General features: G+C 42.9%; 7 protein-coding genes across 9 annotated transcripts; 4 read left to right on the top strand and 3 right to left on the bottom strand.

Annotated features, from left to right (window-relative positions):
- The first annotated feature begins 413 nt into the window (after positions 1–413).
- On the top strand, positions 414–2,002 carry LOC108121053 (uncharacterized). The gene is made up of 2 exons (XM_017234973.3): positions 414–578; positions 640–2,002. The coding sequence occupies exons 1-2, from the start codon at positions 557–559 to the stop codon at positions 1,854–1,856; spliced, it is 1,239 nt and encodes a 412-aa protein (XP_017090462.2). The 5' UTR covers positions 414–556; the 3' UTR covers positions 1,857–2,002.
- A 347-nt stretch (positions 2,003–2,349) lies between these two features.
- ouib (ouija board) lies at positions 2,350–3,714 on the top strand. Of its 2 annotated transcripts, XM_070281501.1 has the most exons (4): positions 2,378–2,440; positions 2,496–2,733; positions 2,806–3,299; positions 3,378–3,714. In XM_070281501.1, the coding sequence occupies exons 2-4, from the start codon at positions 2,527–2,529 to the stop codon at positions 3,712–3,714; spliced, it is 1,038 nt and encodes a 345-aa protein (XP_070137602.1). In that variant the 5' UTR covers positions 2,378–2,440; positions 2,496–2,526. The 2 variants fall into 2 exon arrangements, with proteins under 2 accessions (XP_017090484.3, XP_070137602.1); XM_017234995.3 differs by having other exon boundaries at positions 2,350–2,733.
- A 454-nt stretch (positions 3,715–4,168) lies between these two features.
- On the top strand, positions 4,169–5,700 carry LOC108121068 (transcription factor Ouib). Of its 2 annotated transcripts, XM_017234993.3 has the most exons (4): positions 4,169–4,374; positions 4,429–5,003; positions 5,066–5,311; positions 5,368–5,700. In XM_017234993.3, exons 1-4 carry the CDS (start codon positions 4,255–4,257, stop codon positions 5,654–5,656), a joined length of 1,230 nt encoding a protein of 409 aa, XP_017090482.2. In that variant the 5' UTR covers positions 4,169–4,254; the 3' UTR covers positions 5,657–5,700. The 2 variants fall into 2 exon arrangements, with proteins under 2 accessions (XP_017090482.2, XP_070136780.1); XM_070280679.1 differs by lacking the exon at positions 5,368–5,700 and having other exon boundaries at positions 4,429–4,942; positions 5,066–5,260.
- A 405-nt stretch (positions 5,701–6,105) lies between these two features.
- Positions 6,106–8,006, bottom strand: M1BP (Motif 1 Binding Protein). Its single transcript, XM_017234992.3, has 4 exons — positions 7,632–8,006; positions 6,805–7,565; positions 6,478–6,723; positions 6,106–6,407 (listed from the first exon to the last, which is right to left on the bottom strand). The coding sequence occupies exons 1-4, from the start codon at positions 7,770–7,772 to the stop codon at positions 6,242–6,244; spliced, it is 1,314 nt and encodes a 437-aa protein (XP_017090481.2). The 5' UTR covers positions 7,773–8,006; the 3' UTR covers positions 6,106–6,241.
- A 32-nt stretch (positions 8,007–8,038) lies between these two features.
- On the top strand, positions 8,039–11,898 carry LOC108121057 (VPS35 endosomal protein sorting factor-like). The gene is made up of 12 exons (XM_017234977.3): positions 8,039–8,188; positions 8,249–8,339; positions 8,401–8,514; positions 8,573–8,744; positions 8,805–9,460; positions 9,524–9,690; positions 9,750–10,032; positions 10,095–10,405; positions 10,471–10,802; positions 10,858–11,166; positions 11,228–11,496; positions 11,552–11,898. The coding sequence occupies exons 1-12, from the start codon at positions 8,172–8,174 to the stop codon at positions 11,657–11,659; spliced, it is 2,829 nt and encodes a 942-aa protein (XP_017090466.2). The 5' UTR covers positions 8,039–8,171; the 3' UTR covers positions 11,660–11,898.
- Positions 11,899–11,903: 5 nt separating this feature from the next.
- LOC108121058 (PP2C-like domain-containing protein CG9801) lies at positions 11,904–20,752 on the bottom strand. Its single transcript, XM_017234978.3, has 4 exons — positions 20,374–20,752; positions 14,577–14,852; positions 13,741–14,507; positions 11,904–13,681 (listed from the first exon to the last, which is right to left on the bottom strand). The coding sequence occupies exons 2-4, from the start codon at positions 14,708–14,710 to the stop codon at positions 12,444–12,446; spliced, it is 2,139 nt and encodes a 712-aa protein (XP_017090467.2). The 5' UTR covers positions 14,711–14,852; positions 20,374–20,752; the 3' UTR covers positions 11,904–12,443.
- Positions 20,753–21,059: 307 nt separating this feature from the next.
- pck (Claudin superfamily protein pickel) lies at positions 21,060–22,271 on the bottom strand. The gene has a single exon (XM_070281003.1). The coding sequence runs from the start codon at positions 22,146–22,148 to the stop codon at positions 21,381–21,383; it is 768 nt and encodes a 255-aa protein (XP_070137104.1). The 5' UTR covers positions 22,149–22,271; the 3' UTR covers positions 21,060–21,380.
- Positions 22,272–22,437: the final 166 nt, after the last annotated feature.

Raw genomic sequence — 22,437 nt, 5'->3', positions numbered from 1 at the left:
TAACTAACTGCTAGTTCACAAGAAACTTCTAAGCTATAACAAAGATTGTGTATAATTTTAAAGACCTTTTTGTGGTTTCATAGCGCAAATATTAATTACAAATCTCAAATAGTCCATAAATCTCTGCTTTTAAAAATACAATTTTAATTAGAAGGCGTGTCCATATGCAAAGTGAAACCTGCAAGGGCCACATCCTGTAATGGATGTGGAGTAATTTATTTTTAAATTTATGTAATTTCGTTGAACCCAAAATGTTAACATACTTTTAAAGCGCATCTAACACTATTTAGTTATTAAATCAATCAAAAAAAAAATCAACAAAATCCTTTGAAATTTTATAACAAGTTATATACACTCGATATAAAAGAAATTAAAGATGAAAAACAATCACTGTCTTTTATTAGTAGGCTATGAGGCTATTTTTATCCATCAGAGTAACACAGCAAGGAAAATTTTAAAACTTTTTACGAAACACACACCACACGTCCTTCAAATTACTTGTTTTAGAAATTCCAAACAGGAACTACTGTAGGCCGTGGCATCTCCAGGGAACTCCATGGATAGAAGCCACAAGTCAGGTATACCTATACCGCCTATATGGGCCCAATAGCAAATACATATATTTTTTATTTCTTCCAGAGGAGGCTTTCAATCAGTCAATGTCCAGCAGTAGCCGCCGAGTCATGTGGAAACTCACTGATGAAGAGGAGACCTTCGACTCCTTGGTCCAATACCGCCGCGTCCCTGCCCGTAACGTGTGCGTGTCTGCACAGCAACCGAAAGTTCGCGCTGTAGCCCTGTCCGAACCAGAACAGCGTCCCAGGAAGCGCACTGCGAGCGAGAACTGGCTGATGCTTTTGCGCGAACTGCGCAAGCAGAAAACCACCATCAAGGAGCGGGAGCAGAGCAAGAAAGCGTCCGATGTCCATGAATCGGCTTGGAAGCACAATCACTCGTCAGCCACATCGCTGCCGGAGGTAAAAGAGCCATCTGTCAAAGAGCGTGCGGATGCTTACTGGCAGCGGCTCTTTACCGGAACGTGCAAGCGACGGGCGGATGAAAAGGAGATGGCCAGTGCAGGCGCCGAGCAGGAGGATCCGGCGGACATTGCCCTGACCGTGAAACCCAGCTTGGCGCTCCGTTACAAGCCTTCCCACGAGTCCCTTAAATACAAGCGGAGCAAGGACCTTGGTTCAGAACGCCTTCAGAGCACCTCCCGGGGACCTACTAAACTTGTGACTGATCTCAAGGTAGAGTCCTTTTGCCTGCCCCCGCAGCAAAAGTGCGTGGTACGCGAAATGGCACCCAAATTCGCCCAACGAATGCATATGTCACTAGCCAATGACACCGATTCCTGCTGCTCCGGCGATCTGGAGGTTCCAACGAACAGTCCTGTTCTAGACCTGGACGTCAACTCACCGCCACAACAGCCGCAGATGCGACCTCGCACTGAAATAATCAGCGTTCACATTTCGACCCCTCCCAGGTCGACCCCATCGTTCGCGGAAACTACTGGACGCAGCACGAGTCCCATCAAGCGTCGAGTCATCACCAACAAAATCACGACAGGAACAAAAGGTAGCTCCACCGCCGCTGCATCCTCGGCAGGGGGCAACAAGTGTTCCAGTGCCAGCAGCGGCAGCACGGGCCCTCACTTGCCCACCTTTCGGCAGCGGCAGCAAGAGCTCCACCGTTATCGCATCCTCATCGAAAAACGGCGTTTGGATCTCCTCGAGCTGAAGATAGCCCGCGAACGGGAAGAGGCTCTACACAGCGAACTTCTCTTTCACAAGGACCTGCAGATCAAGGAGCACATGCTCAAGGTTTACGAGGACAACGACTGTTCGAACGCATAGAAATCAAAATTACCACTGGCATAGGCTCAAAATTCATGGTGGTTTTCAGAGTTTATAATGGCCGTGGTCGCAGTAGTTCTAAATTCACGACTCAAAACCTAAAGACAGATAAATACCAATAACATATCCATCTATAGGTTACCCCATTTCAATAGTCTTATTTTTCTTAGGGAGGGTTTTCGATATCTGTTCATTGAAAAATAATGGGTATCCGAATTCTTTTTCCGTGTATGTTATAAAACCAATTTATGTAGCATACTTTTTGGCTTCATTCTCTTTTTATTCTCAGTATAGATGTTAAAATTTTGTTTTTTGCAACACTGTTTTCAAAAATGCGTTTCCACAAAATAAACGGCCTTCATATATATTTTTAAGTTTTTTTTTTTTAGAAATAATAATAATATAATGTTTATATTCCATTTAAAAACTTTTTTAAAGGCTCAAATGATAGAGGTTTTTGCTGATAGATGGACAATATAATCTTGAAATCATCATAAATCCTGAAATCATAGTAATAAAGATAAAATTAAGCAATAACTCAGCTCTGACAAATCCTTAAAAAGTAAAATTTATTTACTTTAAAAGTAATATTTCCTTTTATAATAAAAACTACAAGTCAAATATTAAAGATTTTAAAAGTTTTCCATACTTGGCGCCTAAATTTCACAGTATGCGTTTTCCTGTGACTGTCGACGATGCTGTTTGGGATTTACATGAAATTGCTTTTCAATTAGTCGAGTCGAGAGCAGCGAGCAAGATGCTTGTGAATAGATGTAGAACTTGCGGGATAAGTCCTATATGTGCCAGGAGTTTAAATCTTTTTGCCTTGGAAAACAAGAAGCTCCTGTTAAACTTAAACCTGGTGACAGGATTGCAGGTAAGAACTAAAGGATTTTGGAGAAGAATCTCCCTATAGAAGGAAAAGTTAAATAGATTGGTTTGCTTGCAGTTGGAAGAAATTCCCAATGTGTCGAATTTTATATGCTTACGCTGCCAGTCAGATCTCAGGTCTACCATTTCATTCAGAAGACTTTGTATTAAAAGCTTTAGAAAATGCACCTCAGTTAATAAAGACTCTTCGTCAAGTGAATCGGAAAGAAATGAAAGCTTAAAAGATAAATCGCAGCTACAAAGAAAAGACTATTCAAGGGCACCAGAAGAAACCTTTCAAGTATTGATTGAAGAAGATCCGACAAACCAAAATCTAATTTGTGACTCTGAAGAAGAGCAGCTATTGGCGGTAGCTCCAAAATCACAATCCACAAAAACCAAAACGGACGACCACCAGAAGAAAATACCCCGAAAGGTTCAAAAGCCGAACCTTAAGAGCAAGTCGATCAACCAGATCTACATCTGCGAGTTGTGCGGCACTCATGCCACATCGAAAAGCAATTTGGATCGACACATTCTGAAGCACACAGGGGAGCGGCCATTTGCATGCGAGTGAGATAACAACCTTTCTTGAATTTCAAATTATATGTAGATATACATATATGTATTTTAATATAAAACATTTTCCAGGGAATGCGGTGCTAGGTTTCGAAGCGCTGCAGAGCAACGTGATCATCGTCGGGTTCACACAAAGGATCGTCCATTTGGCTGCCGCTTCTGCGACCGGAAATATGTAAGCTATATGGGGAGACTAAAGCACGAGAGGATTCATACCAATGATCGACCATTTGTCTGCATTGAGTGCGGGAAGACCTTCTCTGACGCTTATGTACTCAAGAACCACATGCTCATCCACTCGGGTGAGAGGCAATTTAAGTGTGATCTTTGCGATCGATCCTTTCAGAGGAAGTCCCATCTTGTGACCCACTACCGCTCGAAGTTGCATCAGAGGAATGTACAAAAATAGTAATTTTGAAAAAAAAGTAAAATCTTTAAAAGAAATAAATATTTTAACATTTTATATTATACATTTTATAAAAATAAATTGTGTAGTTTAGTACCCACAGAGTTTAGTTCTAGTTTTTTTTTTTTTGTTTTTGGGCAAGAAAATATAGCATAATTAAATCCATAATTCTGTAAACATAAAGTTAGTTTTCAATCAATTTTAATTATTTTATTAAACATACTACATACGATAAGTGGCTTCATTTATTGTTGAATGATCGTTCCAAAAGTAAAAAAAAGTAAAAGTAAACGTAAAAGTCTATGTGTTTTTTTAAATTTCATTGTACAATTTTTATTTTTAAGGAAGCGTATTCTTTTTTAACTGATAATTTACAATTTTTATCTAAGTATCTAAAAAAGTATCTCTCTATTTTTATCAAGTTTTTTGTTTTCATTTTTTCCAGTGTTGATTACGTTTCGTGGTGAATGGAAGAATATTGTGACTGGCTGGCCAATGTTTAAAATTGGAAATATTCTTATTAGTCCTAATTAATTTTCTAAGATGTTTCGAAATCTCTGTCGCTTGTGTGCCACCAACACGAGCACGACCAATGCCATAAAGTTGTTCTTGAATGACACTAGGATAATACTGCATGATATTAAGTTACTCACCGGTGTCCTGGTAAGTACAGAATCTGTAACAGTCACATCATCGACTAAAATTGTTCGTTTCCAGCTGCAATGCGAGCCCGACTTGCCCGACTGGATGTGCGAGACATGTCAGCAGGATCTGAAGAGCGCCATCGACTTTCGGGAGCGATGCCTGAAGAGTCAGAAAGTTTTCGAGGAATCAGAAGCCGAAATTTCCTCTGGCTCCTCGAAAGCCACCTCCCACTCCTTATCCACCCGCCTGGGATGTGTGCGCCGAAGTACTCGTTGTCGTTCTAGAAATAACAAAAGTGCCGAGCCCGTGCTGCCACCCACTCCCATGGAAGTAATGATTAAGCTGGAGAGCCTGAGCAACAGCGATGGAGACGACGACGGCGTCGATCATTTGGACTCGAGCCACGAGGCCGACCTGGAGCGGGCCATCAAGGAGATGTCTATATCAGAGGAGGAGGAAGACAAGCCACTCATAACGAACAGGGGCAAGCGTCGAGGTCGTCCCAAGAGTGCAGTGAAGCTCAAAAAGCGGCCCAAAGCTTCGCTCACGGTGTTCTTTTGTGACCAGTGCGGTAAAAACATTACAGGCAAGTCCTCCTTCGATCGCCATCTGCGTAAACACAGCGGCATACGGCCCTTCCAGTGCCAGTAAGATTAATATTATGACTATCTTGAATAATATATAATTTAAATGGGAATTCCTTTACTAGAATTTGCCCAGCCCGCTTCCTCTCCGCCGGAGAGCTCAAGGGCCACCAGGTGATGCACACTGGAGACAGGAACTTTCCGTGCCGCTACTGCGACCGATCCTATGTCAACTACAGTGGTCGCATGCGGCACGAACGCACCCACACCAACGATCGCCCCTTCGCCTGCCACCAGTGTGGAAAAACCTTCACCAATTCTTACATTCTCAAGAACCATATGCTCATTCACACGGGCGAGCGTTTATTCAGGTAAACTCTTTAAAAAAATATATAGAAATGTTTAAAAATAAATCTGTATCATGCAGATGCGAGCTGTGTCAGAGGTCGTTCGCACGCCCCACGCACCTCAACACGCACTACCGCTCGAACACACACAAGCATAACGTGGAGAAGGCGAAGGTTGGCTCGGAATCCAGTCAATCGCAATCCCAACCAAACGAGCACAGCAAGCTCTCATCGATAGCAGAGACGCAACCGGAGGAAATAACTTATATGATAGAAGTGCCTTTGCCGTTGGATCAGAAGCAGGAGGAAGATACTTCTCTGGAACTGGCAACTCTGGGTACATCAACTTTAGTCTACAGTACAAATTAATGTGTTAACGAAAAAATCTCAATAATAACAAAGGCCAAATTGCATTTTCTTGTTTTTGTTAAAAGGTATACTTTTCAGGGCATTACAAAAACATGAGTTTAACTATTTATAGTGCTTATTGTTTAATAGATGACATACATGTGTACGTTTACAATTTGGTTTAGTTTGAATTAAATTACTAAGCCGTTTTCATCATGGTTTATTTAGGAAATAATTATCCAAAATAATTCATTTCTTGTTAAATTTTATCGATCAATTTATAAAAGAATACATTTTTTAAAACGCCAGTTAAAAGGGGCTAAAAATTCTTACGCAATTGTTTAAAGGATTCACCCTTCAATACCCAGTTACCGTTGCATTATATTATTTAACTTATTTTAAATAAGAGGCTAATCATTACCCGCCTTTGGGGACAGTTCAAGCCTGAATGCGCTGTGCCACTCGCACTGTTACTGGATTTGAAGCTTCAGTTTATTCTTGATTAAATTCTAACACATTAAGTTTTGTTTTGCACAAATGCTTTTTGGCTTGCGCCATCGTCATCCTTGCCTTGCTCATTCATATACTTATCAGAACGCCTCCAGTCTAGATGTGCAAACTGTCCTCCTCTTCCACCTTGAGTTCTCGCTTCAGCTCATGCTCCATGGCCTGCTTCATTTCGGCCTTTTCCAGGTGCCGTTTGTGCACTCCCGAACGGAAGTGGGTGCTTAAATGAGTGGGTAGCATAAATGACTTGTCGCAGAGTTCACATCTGCAAGAATTCGGAAAGATTTTTATAAATTCGTTACGATTCTTATTAAAGTTGAGACAAATTGTACTACCTGTAGGCTCGCTCGCCGGAATGTATCAGCATGTGATTCTTAAGGATGTAGCCAGTGGTGAAGGCCTTGCCACAAGTGCCACAAACATAAGGGCGTTCGTTAGTGTGGGTACGTTCGTGCTTCACACGTGTTGTATAATCAGTGAAACAGCGGCCGCAGTACTGGCATGCAAAGGGTCGCTCGCCGGTGTGTTTCCGCATGTGGCGCTTAAGCTCTGATGTGGTGCAGAACCTCGACTGACAAAGCCTGGATATGGAACATCATTTTATAATATTCTATTTTTTTAAAGCATCTTTAGAATGTAAATGCTGCAGAGACTGTACTTACTCGCATCCGTATTGTTTGTCTCCGCGATGGCGACGGCAATGTAGCTCAAAGGCCATTCGACCCTTAATATGGTTACCACATTGATCGCAAATGTAAACTCCTCCGGTTGCACGGCGACGTGAGTCGTCGCCACGGTTTTTAGGCTTTGGTGGCAGACTCGACTTCTTTACAACTATGTTCTCGTGCTCATATTCATCATCCAAAACATTGTCAAGAACGGCCACTTCATCGTCCGAGTCGTACACATACGATTCAGCGACGTCCCCAACAATCATTTCAGCAGCTTCCGCGTCAACCTCCACATACTGCTGCTTCTCGTCGTCGTCGGCTAGAAGGGACTCATATTCGGCCTCTTCAATAATGGAGGTCTCATCATAATCGCCAGCATTGCCCTCGGCCACCTCAAAATAGACATTCTCGTACTCGATCTTTGAATTGTCGTATTCAATCTTTGAGGTGTCGTATTCAATCTTGGAGCCGTCGGCTATAATCTCCATCTTCGGATTCTCATACTCAATCTGTTGATAGGTTTGTATATCTTCATTCTCTTCTGGTTTCGAGCCCTTAACCACCTCCTGAACTTCCTCTCCCATGACGGCGGCACGGTAAAATGGCGAGATTCCCTGGCGCTGCTCCTCGGTCAATCCCTGGAGGAGCTCTCTTTGTGCGGCGAGGCAGCGCTCTCTCAACTTTATGGCCGACGCCAATTCCATGTTGCAGCATTCGCAAATCTGGTCCGGCAAACATCCATAGTTTTCGAGCTACACGAATCATGCAACGATCTGCGTTAGCTTGGAATTCTACAAATTTAGAACAAAAAACATTACCCGCAGACCAGTGAGGGCCTCGATGTTGTCGACCATCTTTGTGTTAGTCCTGTCGAATATTTTCGGTGATCTTTTGTTGCTCGCGTACTTTCCGCAGACGCGGCACGTGCTCTTTAGATGTTTTAGCGCAGACTTTGACATTTTTTTCGCCTGCGATTCGAAATAAAATGTTTTTCAAGATAATTGTCAACCAAAATATACGAAACAACGCGTCGCTTCTTCTTGCTATTCGCCACGAAACGTACCATGGGCGTACAGTTCGTGCATTTTTAAAGGGATGTACAGTGTTGGAAACCACTGTGAATGTCAATTTTTTATTTTGTGGGGAAATAACTCTTCATATAAAGCTTATTCTTCTCTTTAGGTAATTATAATATTTTTATGTTTATTATATTTTTGCTCCCAACATTGAAGTTTTGGTTTTAACACAAAATTACGTTTTGAAATTCCTAAATATAATCCCTTGAATTTGTCGTTTTGACTACGTCTGTGGTTCAGCGAACAGCTGCTCGGAATGCCGACAACAACAACCACGGCGCCATGGCAAACTTGGATTGGTGAGCTTTTCTTACAAAAATAAACAATTAAATGTTAATAAATAAATCATTTGATTCTAGGGTTTGCGTGCCACGATGCTACGAAGTCCGGAGGAACTATCTGGCTGGTCAGATTACCTCAGACCATCCGCTAAAACAGCAAACAGTCTCGGTGAGTTTTCGGTACAACGCCCCTGGCAGTATTATTATTAAATAAAAAAACGCCTAATCAGGTAGTGGACAGCAATCCCTTGAGCCGGGCTCTAGAGGGAACCGACCCTCTTTCGCAGTTTGCTCGACTGGATGAGGAACGAGACGATCCGCTCAGCGAATCGAGAGGAGAATTTGTGAGTAGCTCTACTCAAGTCTGAATTGAATCCACCATTAAGCAAGCTTGTTGCACAGGATCTGAAGTCGAAACGCCGAGATCGCGACAGGGTAGATCAAGAGGATAATACTCTACAGTGGAGCTCAAGGCGCCTGGGCATTCTCAACCGGTTTACCACCAATGAGAAGCTTTCCCTCTCCACCAGCTTTCTTGTGACATCTGGAAGTATGGATGGAGGCAGCGATAGTAGTAGGATATATTATAAAACCTTCCTAATGATTAAAAATAACCTGTAGTCTGTTGTTGCAGTCAAAGTGCAGACCGTTGTGGCGGACAAGACCAGATACCGCCTGGAGCAGCTGGACCACTTTGATGACGGCAGCATGCGCCACATGATGGATCTCACGCAACAGGAATACATACAAAGATTTGAGCAGCTGAAGCAGGAACTTATTCAGTCCTGGCACAGCGACCAGCGAGTCAAGGCACTCAAGATAGGTATTCAGTGTGCCAAGATGCTGGCGGACACCACGGTGTTGCAGTTTTATCCCAGTCAGTATGTACTGATAACGGACATCCTGGATGTCTTTGGGAAATTGGTTTACGATCGACTACGATCCAAAGCATCCGGAGATCTGGGAGCATCTGCGGCTGTTCTGGAGCGGGAGCGCGAGACTGCCCGGGATACCTGCCAGAATTGGTTCTACAAAATCGCCTCTATTAGGGAGATACTGCCTCGTTTGTACTTGGAGATGTCCATATTTAAGTGTTACGAATTCATGACATCCAATCGCGATGAGTACGAAAAGCAGCTGCACCGACTGACGCACCAGCTGCGGGGAATTGCCGATCCCCTGGTATCTACTTACGCCCGTTCCTATTTGGTACGCGTGGGTGTGTCGCTGACGTCTAGCAAAGGGTACATCAGAGAAAACTTTAGTGATTTATTTGTTATATATCCTCAGGTAAAGATTATGCCACTGATAATACCATTTTCTATACTCTTCTATATTTAATTCATTTGGCAGATTTTTCGCTTCGTAGCTCGCTTTAATTTACATCCGGAAATCGTCACCGCCACCTCCTATCTTCAGTTGTACGCCCCAGCCTTTGATTACATGCTGCTTTGCTTGGTCCATAAATGTGAGCTTTACACACAGGATATGCTAAAGGAATGCAAACATCTAAAGAATAAGTAGATTAGATTATTATTGTAGAATGATTTGGTTTTAAACACAAACTTCTGCATTCCAGCGGAGCTATTTTAATGTCAATTTTGAGTTCCTTTACGTCGGAGTTTGTTGCCGCAAATGCTCTCGAGTTTATTGAGCTGATAAACGCCTCGGACACACCTGGAATTTCAAAGTCTCAGCTTCTGCGCTTGCTAGGATCATGCGTTAGTACTTGTGCTCCCCTGCAAGAACAGCGTGTTACTTTTCTAAAGGTGGCCTTTGAAACCATCAACAAACAGACGGATCCAAATGAATACATAAACAGTGTGGAGACTTGGGCCACCTTCGTTTCTCAGTATTTTACGGTAAGCTTACATTTTAATTTTTAATAAAATATATTCCTAATAATATCCTTATAATGCTATAGATACATGAAGTAAACCGACTTCTGGGACAACTAAATTCGCGAATGTTTCTGGGCAACGCCTATGAGAAACACTACTCTCAACTACAAAACATTCTTACCAGGATAATGCAGAACTATCGCAGTATAGAGCTACTGCTGATACAACCCAACTTTCTGCCGTACTTGGATCTTTTTCATAAGGATTCAGTTCGCGTGGAAGTTTGTAAGAACATTCTCAGTTACTATAAACAAAATAGCGAGGAATACACCTGCGATGCTGTAGTCACGAATGCATTGATGTATATAGGAAAGATTCTAAATGATTCTGTAAAGTAAGTTATCCCTATTCTATTCTCTGAAAATAGTTATCCCTAAAAAGATTTACCCTTTTTTTTAGCGCCCTGACCGTGGAGGACGAGCGGCGCCAGATCTCCCAACTCGTCAATGTTTTTATTCACAAAGTGAACTTCGGCAGTGATCTGGAGCGTCAGTTGGGTTTTTTTGTGGAGGCCAGAGGCACGTTTAGTAACTTGGATGCTGTTTATGGCACTCTGGTGCAGGCAGCCTGTAAGTTGGCCACTCGGAATCGATCAAAGTCAACTGGATTTGTCAAGGCGTGCATCGCCTATTGTTTCATCACCATTCCCAGTATAGGATCTGTCCAGCAACAAATGGATTTGTATTTATTGTGTGGACAGCTAGCTTTGCGGTATCTTTGCTTGGGACAAGGTAGGTTTTGAAGCGCATTTTTAAACTGTTTTAATAAACTATAGATATCCGATAGCCGATGCCTGCTTCGAAGCCGCATTGCAGTTGGTAAATGACTTGCCAGCAGCCACTGTAGACTTTGATGGGATGCCTCGCAGCCTGGAGAGGTATCTGGTCTCCTATCTTTGCAATATGCTGGCCACCTTGATCGTGGTTCCCGACAGTCCCGAGCAGGGCGTCCTATATTTCCTTCGTTTACTGGTGGACGTGGTGGGCCGCCATGAATTCAAGTCAGACAGCACTGCCCGAGTTACCATATACCTGCATGCCCTAGATATGCTATATGTTCAGAGTCTGGAAAAGTTCCCCTATCACATTCAAGGCGGTAAGAAATCATATTTTTTGTATTTTATAGCCAATTTTTAAAGTTTTATTTCATTTTGCAGTTGTGTCCAATGATAATCTCTATGGACATGATCCAAAATTCTTAACGGAGGTGAACAACATGTGCGCGCAGGTTGTGGATGCCATTCTCCTGCAACTTAAGTCTTTGGGAATGGCTCAACAGGTGCGGGCTCAGGCTGAGCTGTCCTTGGAGCTCTTCTTGCGGATAGTTCGGTACGCTGACCTGGAGAAGGAAAGCGTCGTTCAACTGGCCGTTAAACTTTGGCTGTTGGCCAACAAGGCTCAATCCCAAATGGATGAAAATACACTTGTAGGTAGAACTAGACACATTGTAAGACTTATCTAAAATCGTATTTTATTTTCAGCCCCAGACATTGCGAAGTGTTGAGATTTTATACAAACAAGTTGTGGACTCCTCGCCCCGGCAGGCTCAGTCCATTGCCAACCTACTCATGCGAATGCGAAACAGTTGAGATGTTTGCTAGCAAAAATAGTCTATAGGCTAGGGTTTAGCTTTTATTATGAGCATGAATCTTTTACGGATTCATCTCAGGATTTTACACTGTATGTATGTGCTTTTTCGCCGATGACAAGGAACTGACAAATTTTGTATTCATTTTCTGTTCAATATAAGTAAGTTACACCTTCCGAAGACTTGTAAAGTTTCGACCTGCAATTAGTAATAAATTAAATACCATTTAAAGACATTGAAGCTGATTATTATGTTTATAAAAGCGGTGTTGTTCAATTGATTTATTAGGCCCGTTTGCTCAGCTCATTCTCAAGTTCAAGCTGTGCACTTAGAGAATTTTCTGAATTTAAAATTGCGGCTGTGCTGTTGGTACAGATATTACAATCGAGTGTAAAAATATGATGTACATTTGTGTTTATATATTTATTTGTTTACGTTTTTTTGGTAGTTTAAAACAGTTGAGGCATTTCTGTCGTTGAACTTTATAAATAAATGGCTATAAAACTATGGCTCGACTGGTGAAGTGGAATACCGATTCAAAATCAACAAACTTAAACGAAAGCACTATGAATATTTATGAATTATGTAGAAGTATCACTACATGTGTAAGACATATATATATAATATATATAGTATCGGCGCATAGGAAAATATTTGTATGATTTTACACGGGAAATATATATTATCAGGTGTGCTAATTAATATCCATCTTGTGAACACACTCATGTGAAAATGTATTGTATAAAAAGCTTGATTTGCAGTCTAGCGTTTTCTCTGTGGTCTCCTTAGAAGTTAGTCTCCTTAAACTCCTTGGACTGAAGAATGGGGGATACATCATCCCCGACACCGTTTTTGTTTACGGCATCACTATCCTGCACCTCCCCACCGCCCACTGTATACGCCATCACGGTGGCATGGTCCAGTTTCCCGGGCAGGGCCACAAAGGCACTACTATCGACAATTCGCTTTCTGGCAGCCCGGTGCTGCATCCGATTCAGCTGCACTTCCCGCTTGGCTCCGTCAGGTCCCGTGGAGAGCTTGTAGAAGAGTTCTCTCTGCTCCAGCGTCTTCCGCCTGGCGGAGGTGATCATTCTCACGAAATCGATGAGCAGGTGACAGAGTTTTCGGGCCGAAGCGCACGGCGAGAATGTGCCGTTTATGCCGTAGCTCAGCAGATCCTCCAGGCGGTACAGGGTGAGCGCGTGCCGCTGAGGTCCAGTCACCAGCGGCAGGCCAGAGACCGACCTTGGGATGCGCTGAGGCAGCGCAGTGAGCGGTGGTGCGGGCACTACCCCCTGCCGAGGTTCGATTAGGGTCTGAGATCGCATGTACTTGGGCCGGCTGGGCGTATTGCTGGGTGGACTGACCGGCTTGGCCTGCCGCGTGGGCCGACCTACTGGTGGCGTCGAGGGATGCAGGCGTGCATAGATCGCTGAAGCGCTCTTGTTCTGTCGCTTTGGAGCCAGATTTGGCAGCTTTCCTTGTCCTGCCGTCTGCAGCTTTACATCTGGGGTCCAGGCTTCCGCAAACTTGCCCACCACCGGGTCAAAGTTATCACTGATGCCATCTGAAGTGAGAAACACAATGTCCCCTCGTTCAATGCAGCTCATCGAGAAGGTGAGGTTGCTCAACTCTGGCTTGTTACCATCCGCGGGTCCCAGCGCCCCCAGGGCGTCGCGCATGTCCCGCATAGAGCTGATGTCGTGGGAGGCCTGCGTCAGCTCCCGCACTCCATGTTTCTTGGAATAGATGTAGCCGAGCGAGTCACCCACATTGCAGGCGCAGACCACAAACTTGCCCGGTTCTCCTTCCAGCGGCAGTACGACGGCAATGGTCAGGGTAGAGAGGGCGCCGCCCACCTCGAGAATGCAGCCGTGACCTTCCCAGAGACTTCGCAGAAGATTCACAAACACCTCCTGCGTTGTGGTAGCTCTACTCTCCAGTCCCTGGCCAAAAACAGTCCGGTCCAGGTAGTCCAGACACCCATGGACGGCCGAGCGGGCTGCCAAACGAGCTCCATCACCTGCAAATGGAATATATGTTAGATGAGATGATTTAAGATGAATGCCCCAGTTGACTGACCCCAGTTCACGCCATCAGCCATGGCCATGGCAGCGGAATCTCCGCGTACCACCATACCATAACAGTCTGCTATGGGGTTGCCCATAGGCTCCTTGGTGAGCATGTTGTTCTCGTACAGAGAGACCGAGATTCCGTAGGCAAAGTCACATTCCTTGCGCCAATTGTCCACTCCTGCAACCACCGTGGATGCAGTGGAGCCATCTAGGTTGCTTACTGCCTCCCGAAGCAGGCGCTCCCGCTCCAAGTTAGAGCCACCTTCAGAAGAGCCCTCAGCCTTGGAGTTAAGTTCGTTTCTGTTGTTCTGATTGGCGGTTTTGCTCCCAGAATCTGTGATAGCCGAAGACCCCGCCAGGTTGGCTATGCTAGTCTTTGAGTTCTTGCGAGATCGCATGCCAGGGACCGGGGCAGATCCGGTTGGTTGCTCAGTGCTGCTCTGCCGCCGCGATCCTGTCGGAGGTCTACCAAATTTGTGGGACAACCTAGTGGGGTTCTGTTGTATTGCCGGCACCGGATTCGAGCTCTTCCGAACTCCATAGCTGTCGTCATTCTCCTGCTGCGTGTCTATGAAGTCGATATCATCCGCAAAGCTGGTGCTAAGGTGGAGCTTGGATCGCTTAATGCCGGTGAGACCCTCATCTGGTCCTGTGCAGGCTGCTGTTATCGAGCAGGGTCCTGCTTCGTAGCAGTCCAGTTTGAGGACGGGCAGATCGGTTGGATTCCGTCCATTGTAGATCTCCGGACCAGTCACGAACTCGCGACGCATCCGCCTTTAAATGAAGTGAGAAATAAAAGTTAATTATTTAGAACTCAACTTGTAATCAACTTATGAGACTCACCCCTCTAGATATTTTGTGATAAAGCTGCCATCCTCATCCTCGTGGTCAGAGGCCCGGCGGCGACCCTCGCGAGGCTCTGCTATGAAGCTCAACTGGCGGAAGTAAGTGGTGACCTTCTGGCGGAGCGACGGCATCTTAGAAGATGCCTCCTCTTTAATTAGATTCTCTTTAATTGTCAGGAATTGATGCTGGATGGGGCCCGGGAGTATGGAGTTAAGGGTTCACTGGTTCGTTCACCTCATCGGCGGTAATTGTTGTGGGAGTGACTGCCTCCAGCTGCAAAGAGAGTTTAATTTGTGACTTCATTTAATTTTCAATAAATTATGCAATTAAATGGGACAGGGTAAGCACGGAAAGAATTCCAGGCCTGCATAGCTAATGACAGGATGTGCTTTTGCCGCCGCAGGCACTGCGTCCTTCGTCCGCCCCCACGCAGTCCTCGCTCATTAGTCGCCGGTCGTGGTAGACAGTCATCCCTGGAGGAGTTTTTAGTCAACTCATTACGAATGCGGACACAGTCCTATTCCAGGATAGGCACTGGGTAGAACTCGGTGCAGATTGCAGTATTTTAGAGATACTAATTGTCAGTTTTATTGAAGAAATTGTGCAGTAAGAAGGGCTATTAAAGAAAAAACCCCTCGTACTATATAAAGATTAATGCATGTCTGCCATGTCTGATATCTTGGAAGCAATTACCCTTGTGAGGGATTAAGAGTGATGCACTCAGCACCAAGTTTTCATCTTCAACAACAATTGCTTATCCAGCATCGTTACGCAAACCGATTTATTTAAATAGAAAGCAACAATAGTAGCCTCTGCAAGTGGCTTTACTGACAGGGCCAATTAAATACAATCCCTGGCTATATAACAACAATATTATACTGTATGAACTACTAAAGTATGTTGCATAAGTCTATAAGTAGTTAAAAGTAGACTTTTAATGGCCAGTTATGTGGGATGATCTTTTATAATCGAAGGCTCATTCAAGGTCTTATCCGAAAGTATCGCGAATTTTATTAGCTTTTGCATTACTCTTATTTTTTCACTCAATTATCAATCAATTAATTGTTTTATTTCATCAATAAATATCGTCGATACCAGTCGGTATTCTTTGAACTTGAACTTTACGCACGATTCGATCAATGATCGACTAATTCAATTGGCATTCGATGGCCACGAGATGCAGAATATCTTGGCAAGATTCGGGTGATTTTGTGTCACTAGTTCCGAATTTCCCGGAAAATTTAAAGAAAAAAATGTACAGTCTTTATCTTTATACCAAGTACGAGGTTTTATAGTCCCATGTTTAGATTTGAGATCTGGCTTGCTCCAGTTTTCCGAGCCCTCTTCAAGGCAATCAAAGCCACTGTAGTGGAACACAAAGGGCCCTTTAATAAAAACCACTTCTTGATTGCTTGAGTAGATCGTGTTACTTCATATTATTCAATCTCTCTGACAATATCAACTGACACCACGTGCTGTAAAGATCAAGAAAAGCCGATCCAGATCCAGAGGAGGGTCTCCTAAGTATTCAAAATAAATGCTATTGTTTCTATAAGCATTCTGTCATCACAGCAACTAAAAGCCAATCAAAACCATCGAAACTTTCATCAGACAAAGCTAATCAAGCGGAAAAATGTGGAAATCGTAATGAGGTGAGAGAAATCGTTGTGCAAGACTTTGGAATACCGACAAAGTGAATAAATGTGTAAATATATGCATAATATCTGATGTTGTGGCACTGATCTCGTGTGTTTCTCGAACTTTGTTTATATTCAGAAACCAAAATAAACCGATCGTACTTCCTACAACTATAAATAATAGCTTTGGGGCTGGTATTTATAGGAACCTCCTCCCGTGGTTTCCACTGGTTTCTAGCTGACTGACTGATTTAATTAGAATTCTTGTTTGTTCATTGGGTTAATTTGATGCAATGGAACCCGCAGTATAAAGACTCTGCCCCCAGGCAGGTTCTTTCATCGTTGTACTTCATCTGTGCATATTAAAGCCAGTATGTACATACATAAGAAGGGCTGCCCCTGGAGGAGGAGTCTGTTGCACTGCCATGAGATGTGCTAAGTCCATAAGCAAACAAGCTGTCAGCCAGCAAAGCTCTGGGTTATTTGAGGCACGAAGACTAGACTGTGTTTGCACTTGAAACATTTCTTTTATGAGCCAAGTTGGAGACCAAGTTTGGCGACACCAGCGGTGGAATCTCAAGGTGCATTTGGTGGGGAAAGATGCAGTCTTAGCACGACGCAGCTATGGATCCAACAACTAAAACCAAGAAGCTCCACGAAGCAGAGACACGAAAGTGAAAATTTATTGCAATCTTTGCGTGTTTTTGTTTTTGAGAAAGAAAGTTAACAAACGATGGAAAAGGAAACGAAATAGAGCTGTTTGCATTTAGGTATTGAGGTTAAGAATAAAGCCTTGGTGAGGCACACATACTGGTGAATATTTAAGATGATTCCATATATGTATATTCCATAATATATACTCTACATAAAGCCCATCAACGACAATTCAAACACAAAGAAAAATATCATCCAATGCAATCTTTTCTTACTCAAGACTTAGCCCCATTTTATCATTAAAAAGACATTAAACAAATATTAAAAAAACATCTGCTATCTGAAATGGAGGATAAAGAGGAAGTTCTTCTATAGAAGTCATTATAAAAATTGAAAAGCTTTGGCTTAAACTCCCAAACAAACGGCGGTATGTATTTAGACAGGTGTCGAATAATTGTGAAAAGCTATCAGCTGCATAAATAATCCTTTAGACCCGCATGCAGTCCAGATCAAAAGCGTCAGCCTATGTACGAGCCAACAGGGATTTATTAAAAGCATACAATTAACATTTTTTACATAATTTAAATTTTAAAATCACGAAAACCATAAGTTCCATAAACCATAAAGGAGTTCCTTCAACTCTACCGGGTATTCGAAATACGGAGGCTATGTGCCCTTCCCTGTTCGCGACGACATTTCTTGTAAATTGCCACATAATTGGCGTGTTTGGTGCTTATTTTGTGGTGGGGCTGGATGCGTGGTATGCCTCATTTCCTGTTGCAACAATTTGCATAAATGTGACGCTGCCATCAAGATCTGAAACTGCAACTGCAGCTCAATCCAAGTCAATTGAAAGAGCGACGAAGCAAAAGCCCCCTTAGGAGGCTTAATGCGTGCTAAAAATGTGAGGCAGCCTTTGTTTTCGTGCAGGACCCAAATAGAAGTTCCCTTTACACTCCCAGCGACCCCCAGCTGCACCCACAAGTGCATGTTTCCTTTCGCGCCACTTGGCCTGGTTTGGTACATTTGAAAAGTCGAATACAATAAACTGAAAGTGGAGCAAGGCGAGAATAGAGCTCCAAAGAATGTTACCCATATGCAGTGATGGGCGTGTGAAGCCTATTTTTTTGGGCCAAACAAACAAACTTTTCTTCCATCAAGCCATAACCCGGATTTAAAGATAGAACCCCTTGCCAAATTGTATAATTTATTATTGCAGATTATTTCTACGAAGCCTAGCAAACATCTGGCATTATAATGTCATTTATCAGATACCTTTCCTGGCCGCCAGGTAACTTCTATGCGAATATAATCCTGCATGAATAAATTAAATTAAAAGCCAACATAGTACTGTCTTCGGTTACGGCTCAATGTCTGATGTCTGGCATACAAATCACCTCCACCTCGCACCCCCACCGGCCGGAGATGCCACATTATGCAAATATAAACTACCAATCAGGAGCCAGAGTGGCGTTTCGGGGCAGGAACCGGACACTCAACTCTCATATTAAATTAAATGTTAACAGCAACCAGCAACAAAGACAATCCGAATGGAGAACAGAGTCAAGGCCCAGGCCTCGGGCCAAAGAACTCTGGCGAACAAAGAAACTCCTCGTCTTGTCCAACTCATTTTCCAATTTCTGTTGGTTTCAAATGTCTCTCCCATGGCGGTTTTAATAAAGTTCAGTTCTATGGGGTCTTGGCCAGAGTATTAGTCATGTCTTGTTTATTTTATATAATATAAAAAATAAGACAATTAAAATAACTGTTTCATGTTTTTTGAAAGTTTTCTCAATTGGAATCTTTGGATTTGAGATCAATTAGTTGGTGGGCAGCCCACATCTCCTTTCTCCGTGAATAGTTTCAGCTTTAATTGAATATTTTTTTGTGGTTGTTTGCTTATTCATTCGCCAGACTGATTAGTCATTGAAGACCTAGCTTGGATCGAGACAGAGAAACCCGAAACCACCAGACCAGACCAGACTCTTACCACACCAGACTCTTAACCACAAAGCTTTAATTTGCTATTTTTTTGTCCTTTTATTTAAAATCTCCTATATGTTTATTCTTAGCTAGTACTCCTAATGGATGCTCCTCATCAAAGACAATAAATTCTATTAATGTCCCCTGGCAAATTGCTTCTAATGAGCTGGAAACTTTTCTGGCTGACTTTTCCAATCTACCAGAAAGCCACTTGGTTATCTCTTGTTGGCTTTAAGCAAACATGGAAATTCTATACAGAGATCTCAGCTACCATAAGTGAGGCTAATGCATTTCAGGAAAAATGAACTCTTTTCAGGCCCGGCCAAGCAAACAAACTTCAAGTTGCCCGGACCAACTACGTCATAAAACAGCCATCGGCATCCCCATCTCCGTTTCCACCGAGACAACAAAGGATGGTTCTTCTGCAGGATGGGGGAGAAGTGGTGGCGTCCAGACAAAACAACTTTGTGCAACCCCCGCTCTTGTGGGAACAGCCAGACGGCAGCCAGGAGTCTGTGGGTACGGGCCTCGATGAAATAAAAAGAAATCGAGGAAAACAAATATTTATTCTAGGTATAGTTTATATTTGAATATGAAGAAATTAAAGCTGGTGATGGGTGTTTAATATATTTAATTTTATATGAAATATAAGGTAAGTATAATATTACTAGTCTAGTAAGTCTAATTACGAACCTATGTTAATACCTATCGAATATTATTGACTTACAACTTATAATTTATAAGTTATATCCTATTTAGAGAAAAGATGACTTGCAGATGACTGAATTGAGTAATTCATTAAACAACCTAAAATAGGGGTTAAAACCTTGTAAAAAATGAAACCTTCCGAGAGTCTGTCATGCACGTCACCACTTTTTCTATCAAGTTTCCGGCGCCAGGAATACTCTTGCCATTGGGCCGATGTGGAGAATCGATTTTGTGGCATGACATGCCAGTTATCCTGCTTTGTGGTATGTTGAATACTAGCATATACATGTATTTAACACATACCCAAGCAATTACCAATTTAAAGCTTTAATCTAAGGCAGGATTCTCTTATACAATCATCAGGATTATTATTTTTTTAGATAAATGAGTTGGTCATAAATATATGTATATTTTTACATATAATACCGATAAGCTCCCAACAAAAAGTAAAGCCAGTTATTGGCACATAAACGCTGAAAACCGGTTATTGCAACAACGAGGTCTGAGCTTATTTGTTTTCATTGTTTTTGTTGGAGCAGCTGAGATTTTGCAGCTGCCCATGACGAAAAAATAAAGATGAAGCTTTAAAACCACGACAGGTGAATCACGGGAGTGCCCACCCTGGCGTTCTTTTTCAATTTGGGGGAAAATAAGTCAAGAACTAACAATAAAGACAGGGCCAAGTTGAAAGACAGCAAGTACACGCGGAAACAAAAGCTCAAAACAAAACGCCACAAAAACAAGGCGGGGGGAGGTCACAAAAATCGATACGATACTGTGGGCATACGCACAGAACTTCATAATGCACTTACATATTTACATTAATTGGTATTCACACTCGGTTCTCGTTTTTTATGTATATTTTTGGTGTCACTTGTGGGTTGTTTTTCTTATCGCTGCTTTTACATATGTTGCCGCCACCGAGAAAGTATAGTATTGTTGTTTTTGTGCGTGCGTGCGTTCCGTTGGTGGTGTGTATAAATATTTTGGGACTCCAAGGGTAGCACCAGATGGTTATCTTTTGATTACTTCTTGGGAATTAGACAAGGTTTGCACCGGAGAGTATTGCACTGCCCGATATTGTAAACTAAATTCACGCCAGAACTCCAAACGACGTTATTCCGCGCGTAGTTGCTTTCCGTGTGGGAGCCCGAAGCTTATCGTCCCAAATTCCAATTGGTTTTAAACAATCCGCCACCCTGTTGTGCCTCAGTTTGCCACTTTGTTGCCCTAGTAGTTGGTCACACTAATGCTTAAAGGTTAGGTCACTTTAGCTTTTCTCTTGTTCGTGAACCGGGCGGAAATTCACGAACCGGTAAGAATGGAGTAGCAAAGCAAAATTGATAACGGATCCTTGTAAGCTATCTTAAAAAGTTAAATCTAATTTCTTAATCCAAATTAACTATCTAGAGTTTAAATAAAACAAGTATTTTGTGATTTATTTGTGTATTCTTATGAGCTCACATATAAAGCCATATATAATTTAAAAGTCATATAATAAGTGAATATAAAAATCGGTATAATTTTACACTAAAAGTGTGGTCGAAATGTAAGATTATTAAAGGCATTTTGGGCGGAATTAGTTACATTAGTTACAAAGATTCTGACGACTACTTAGACAAATGGATGGAATGCGAATTACACAGGTCGACATATTCGAACTTTTTTTCCTCAAGGATAATTTTGACTTCGGCATAATATTCTGGTTCCTCTTACTCAAAGTCTAGAGAGGATAAGGCTTGGATGCTATGGAAGTCAAAATTATATGTTGAGATTTTTTGTTCTTGACCTGTGTTCGTGATATTTCGTATTATTCGAATTATATGTAGCCTTGCAGGCTGCGAGACTGGCTATGGTGATGACGAGGCGGCTGATATCCCGGCTCCTGCATCTCCATTTGCATGACGAGGTTCTTCTGCTCACCACGGGCGTCAAATGCTTTCCTGGCCTCACGATGCAGTACCAGAGCGGCCAGGCCAAGTAGAATAAAGGTGACGACGGCTAGGGCGTAGGACCAGCCCAGAACATTGAACTTGGGGTACATGAGCCAGTCACGTCGGTAGGCGCATCCACCGAAGATGCACACGGCCAAGAACATAAACAGCGAGGAGGCGGCGGTCCCAATGTAGGAGAGACGCACCAGCAACCACTCGTACTGGAGGACGGGCTTCAAAGGCAGCCGAATTATGGTCAGCGACAACACAGTAAGGACGAGCATCACAATGATGAATGACATGGTAACAAAGCCCTGCACCGCCATGAGCCAAACGGGCAGCAGGTACTCACGGATCACATAGTACTCATGCGAGAAGATGTTGTGACATCCAGTAAAGGCCTTGGGGTAATGGTACTTGGGGTACACAAAGTCCTTGAAGCAATACTGCCAGAGACCCATGTTTTTGAAGCTGCTGCGGGTCTCCTCGTAAGATTCGATCCAATACGGCGAACAGAAAGACATCATCAGGGCGAAGAAGCCAGCGAAGCTGATGAGGGCTCCGAAGACGACTCCATTGGTGGCTCGGGGATAGTCACCCTTTTCCACGTAGTCTGTGGTGTCCTGCGATTGCTGTTTGTTGAGTTCGCGCATGCTGCTGGATGCTGTAGGACTCGCGTTCTTTGATGTTCCGGATCTGGGAGTTTGCGCAGCGTTAGTAATTCAATTTTACAAAAAACGCACACACCCAAGTGGCATCTATAATGAAAACAAATAGGTGCGGCTATCTAACCAGGGCTGGACAATCAAAACACTTGACTGGGGTTGAATGATTCCAACTGGACACGGTTAATAGTTTTGGTTCAGAAAAGCATTTAATAATTAAATTGTACTCAAAACTTGTGAGTTATTTCTAATTATTAAGTTATTTATTTATAAAAAC

Source organism: Drosophila bipectinata, chromosome 3R (assembly GCF_030179905.1).
Source record: "Drosophila bipectinata strain 14024-0381.07 chromosome 3R, DbipHiC1v2, whole genome shotgun sequence".
Lineage (NCBI taxonomy): Eukaryota > Metazoa > Arthropoda > Insecta > Diptera > Drosophilidae > Drosophila > Drosophila bipectinata.
The sequence above is the reverse complement of the archived record's forward strand: the minus strand, read 5'-3'. Positions and strand labels throughout refer to the sequence as shown.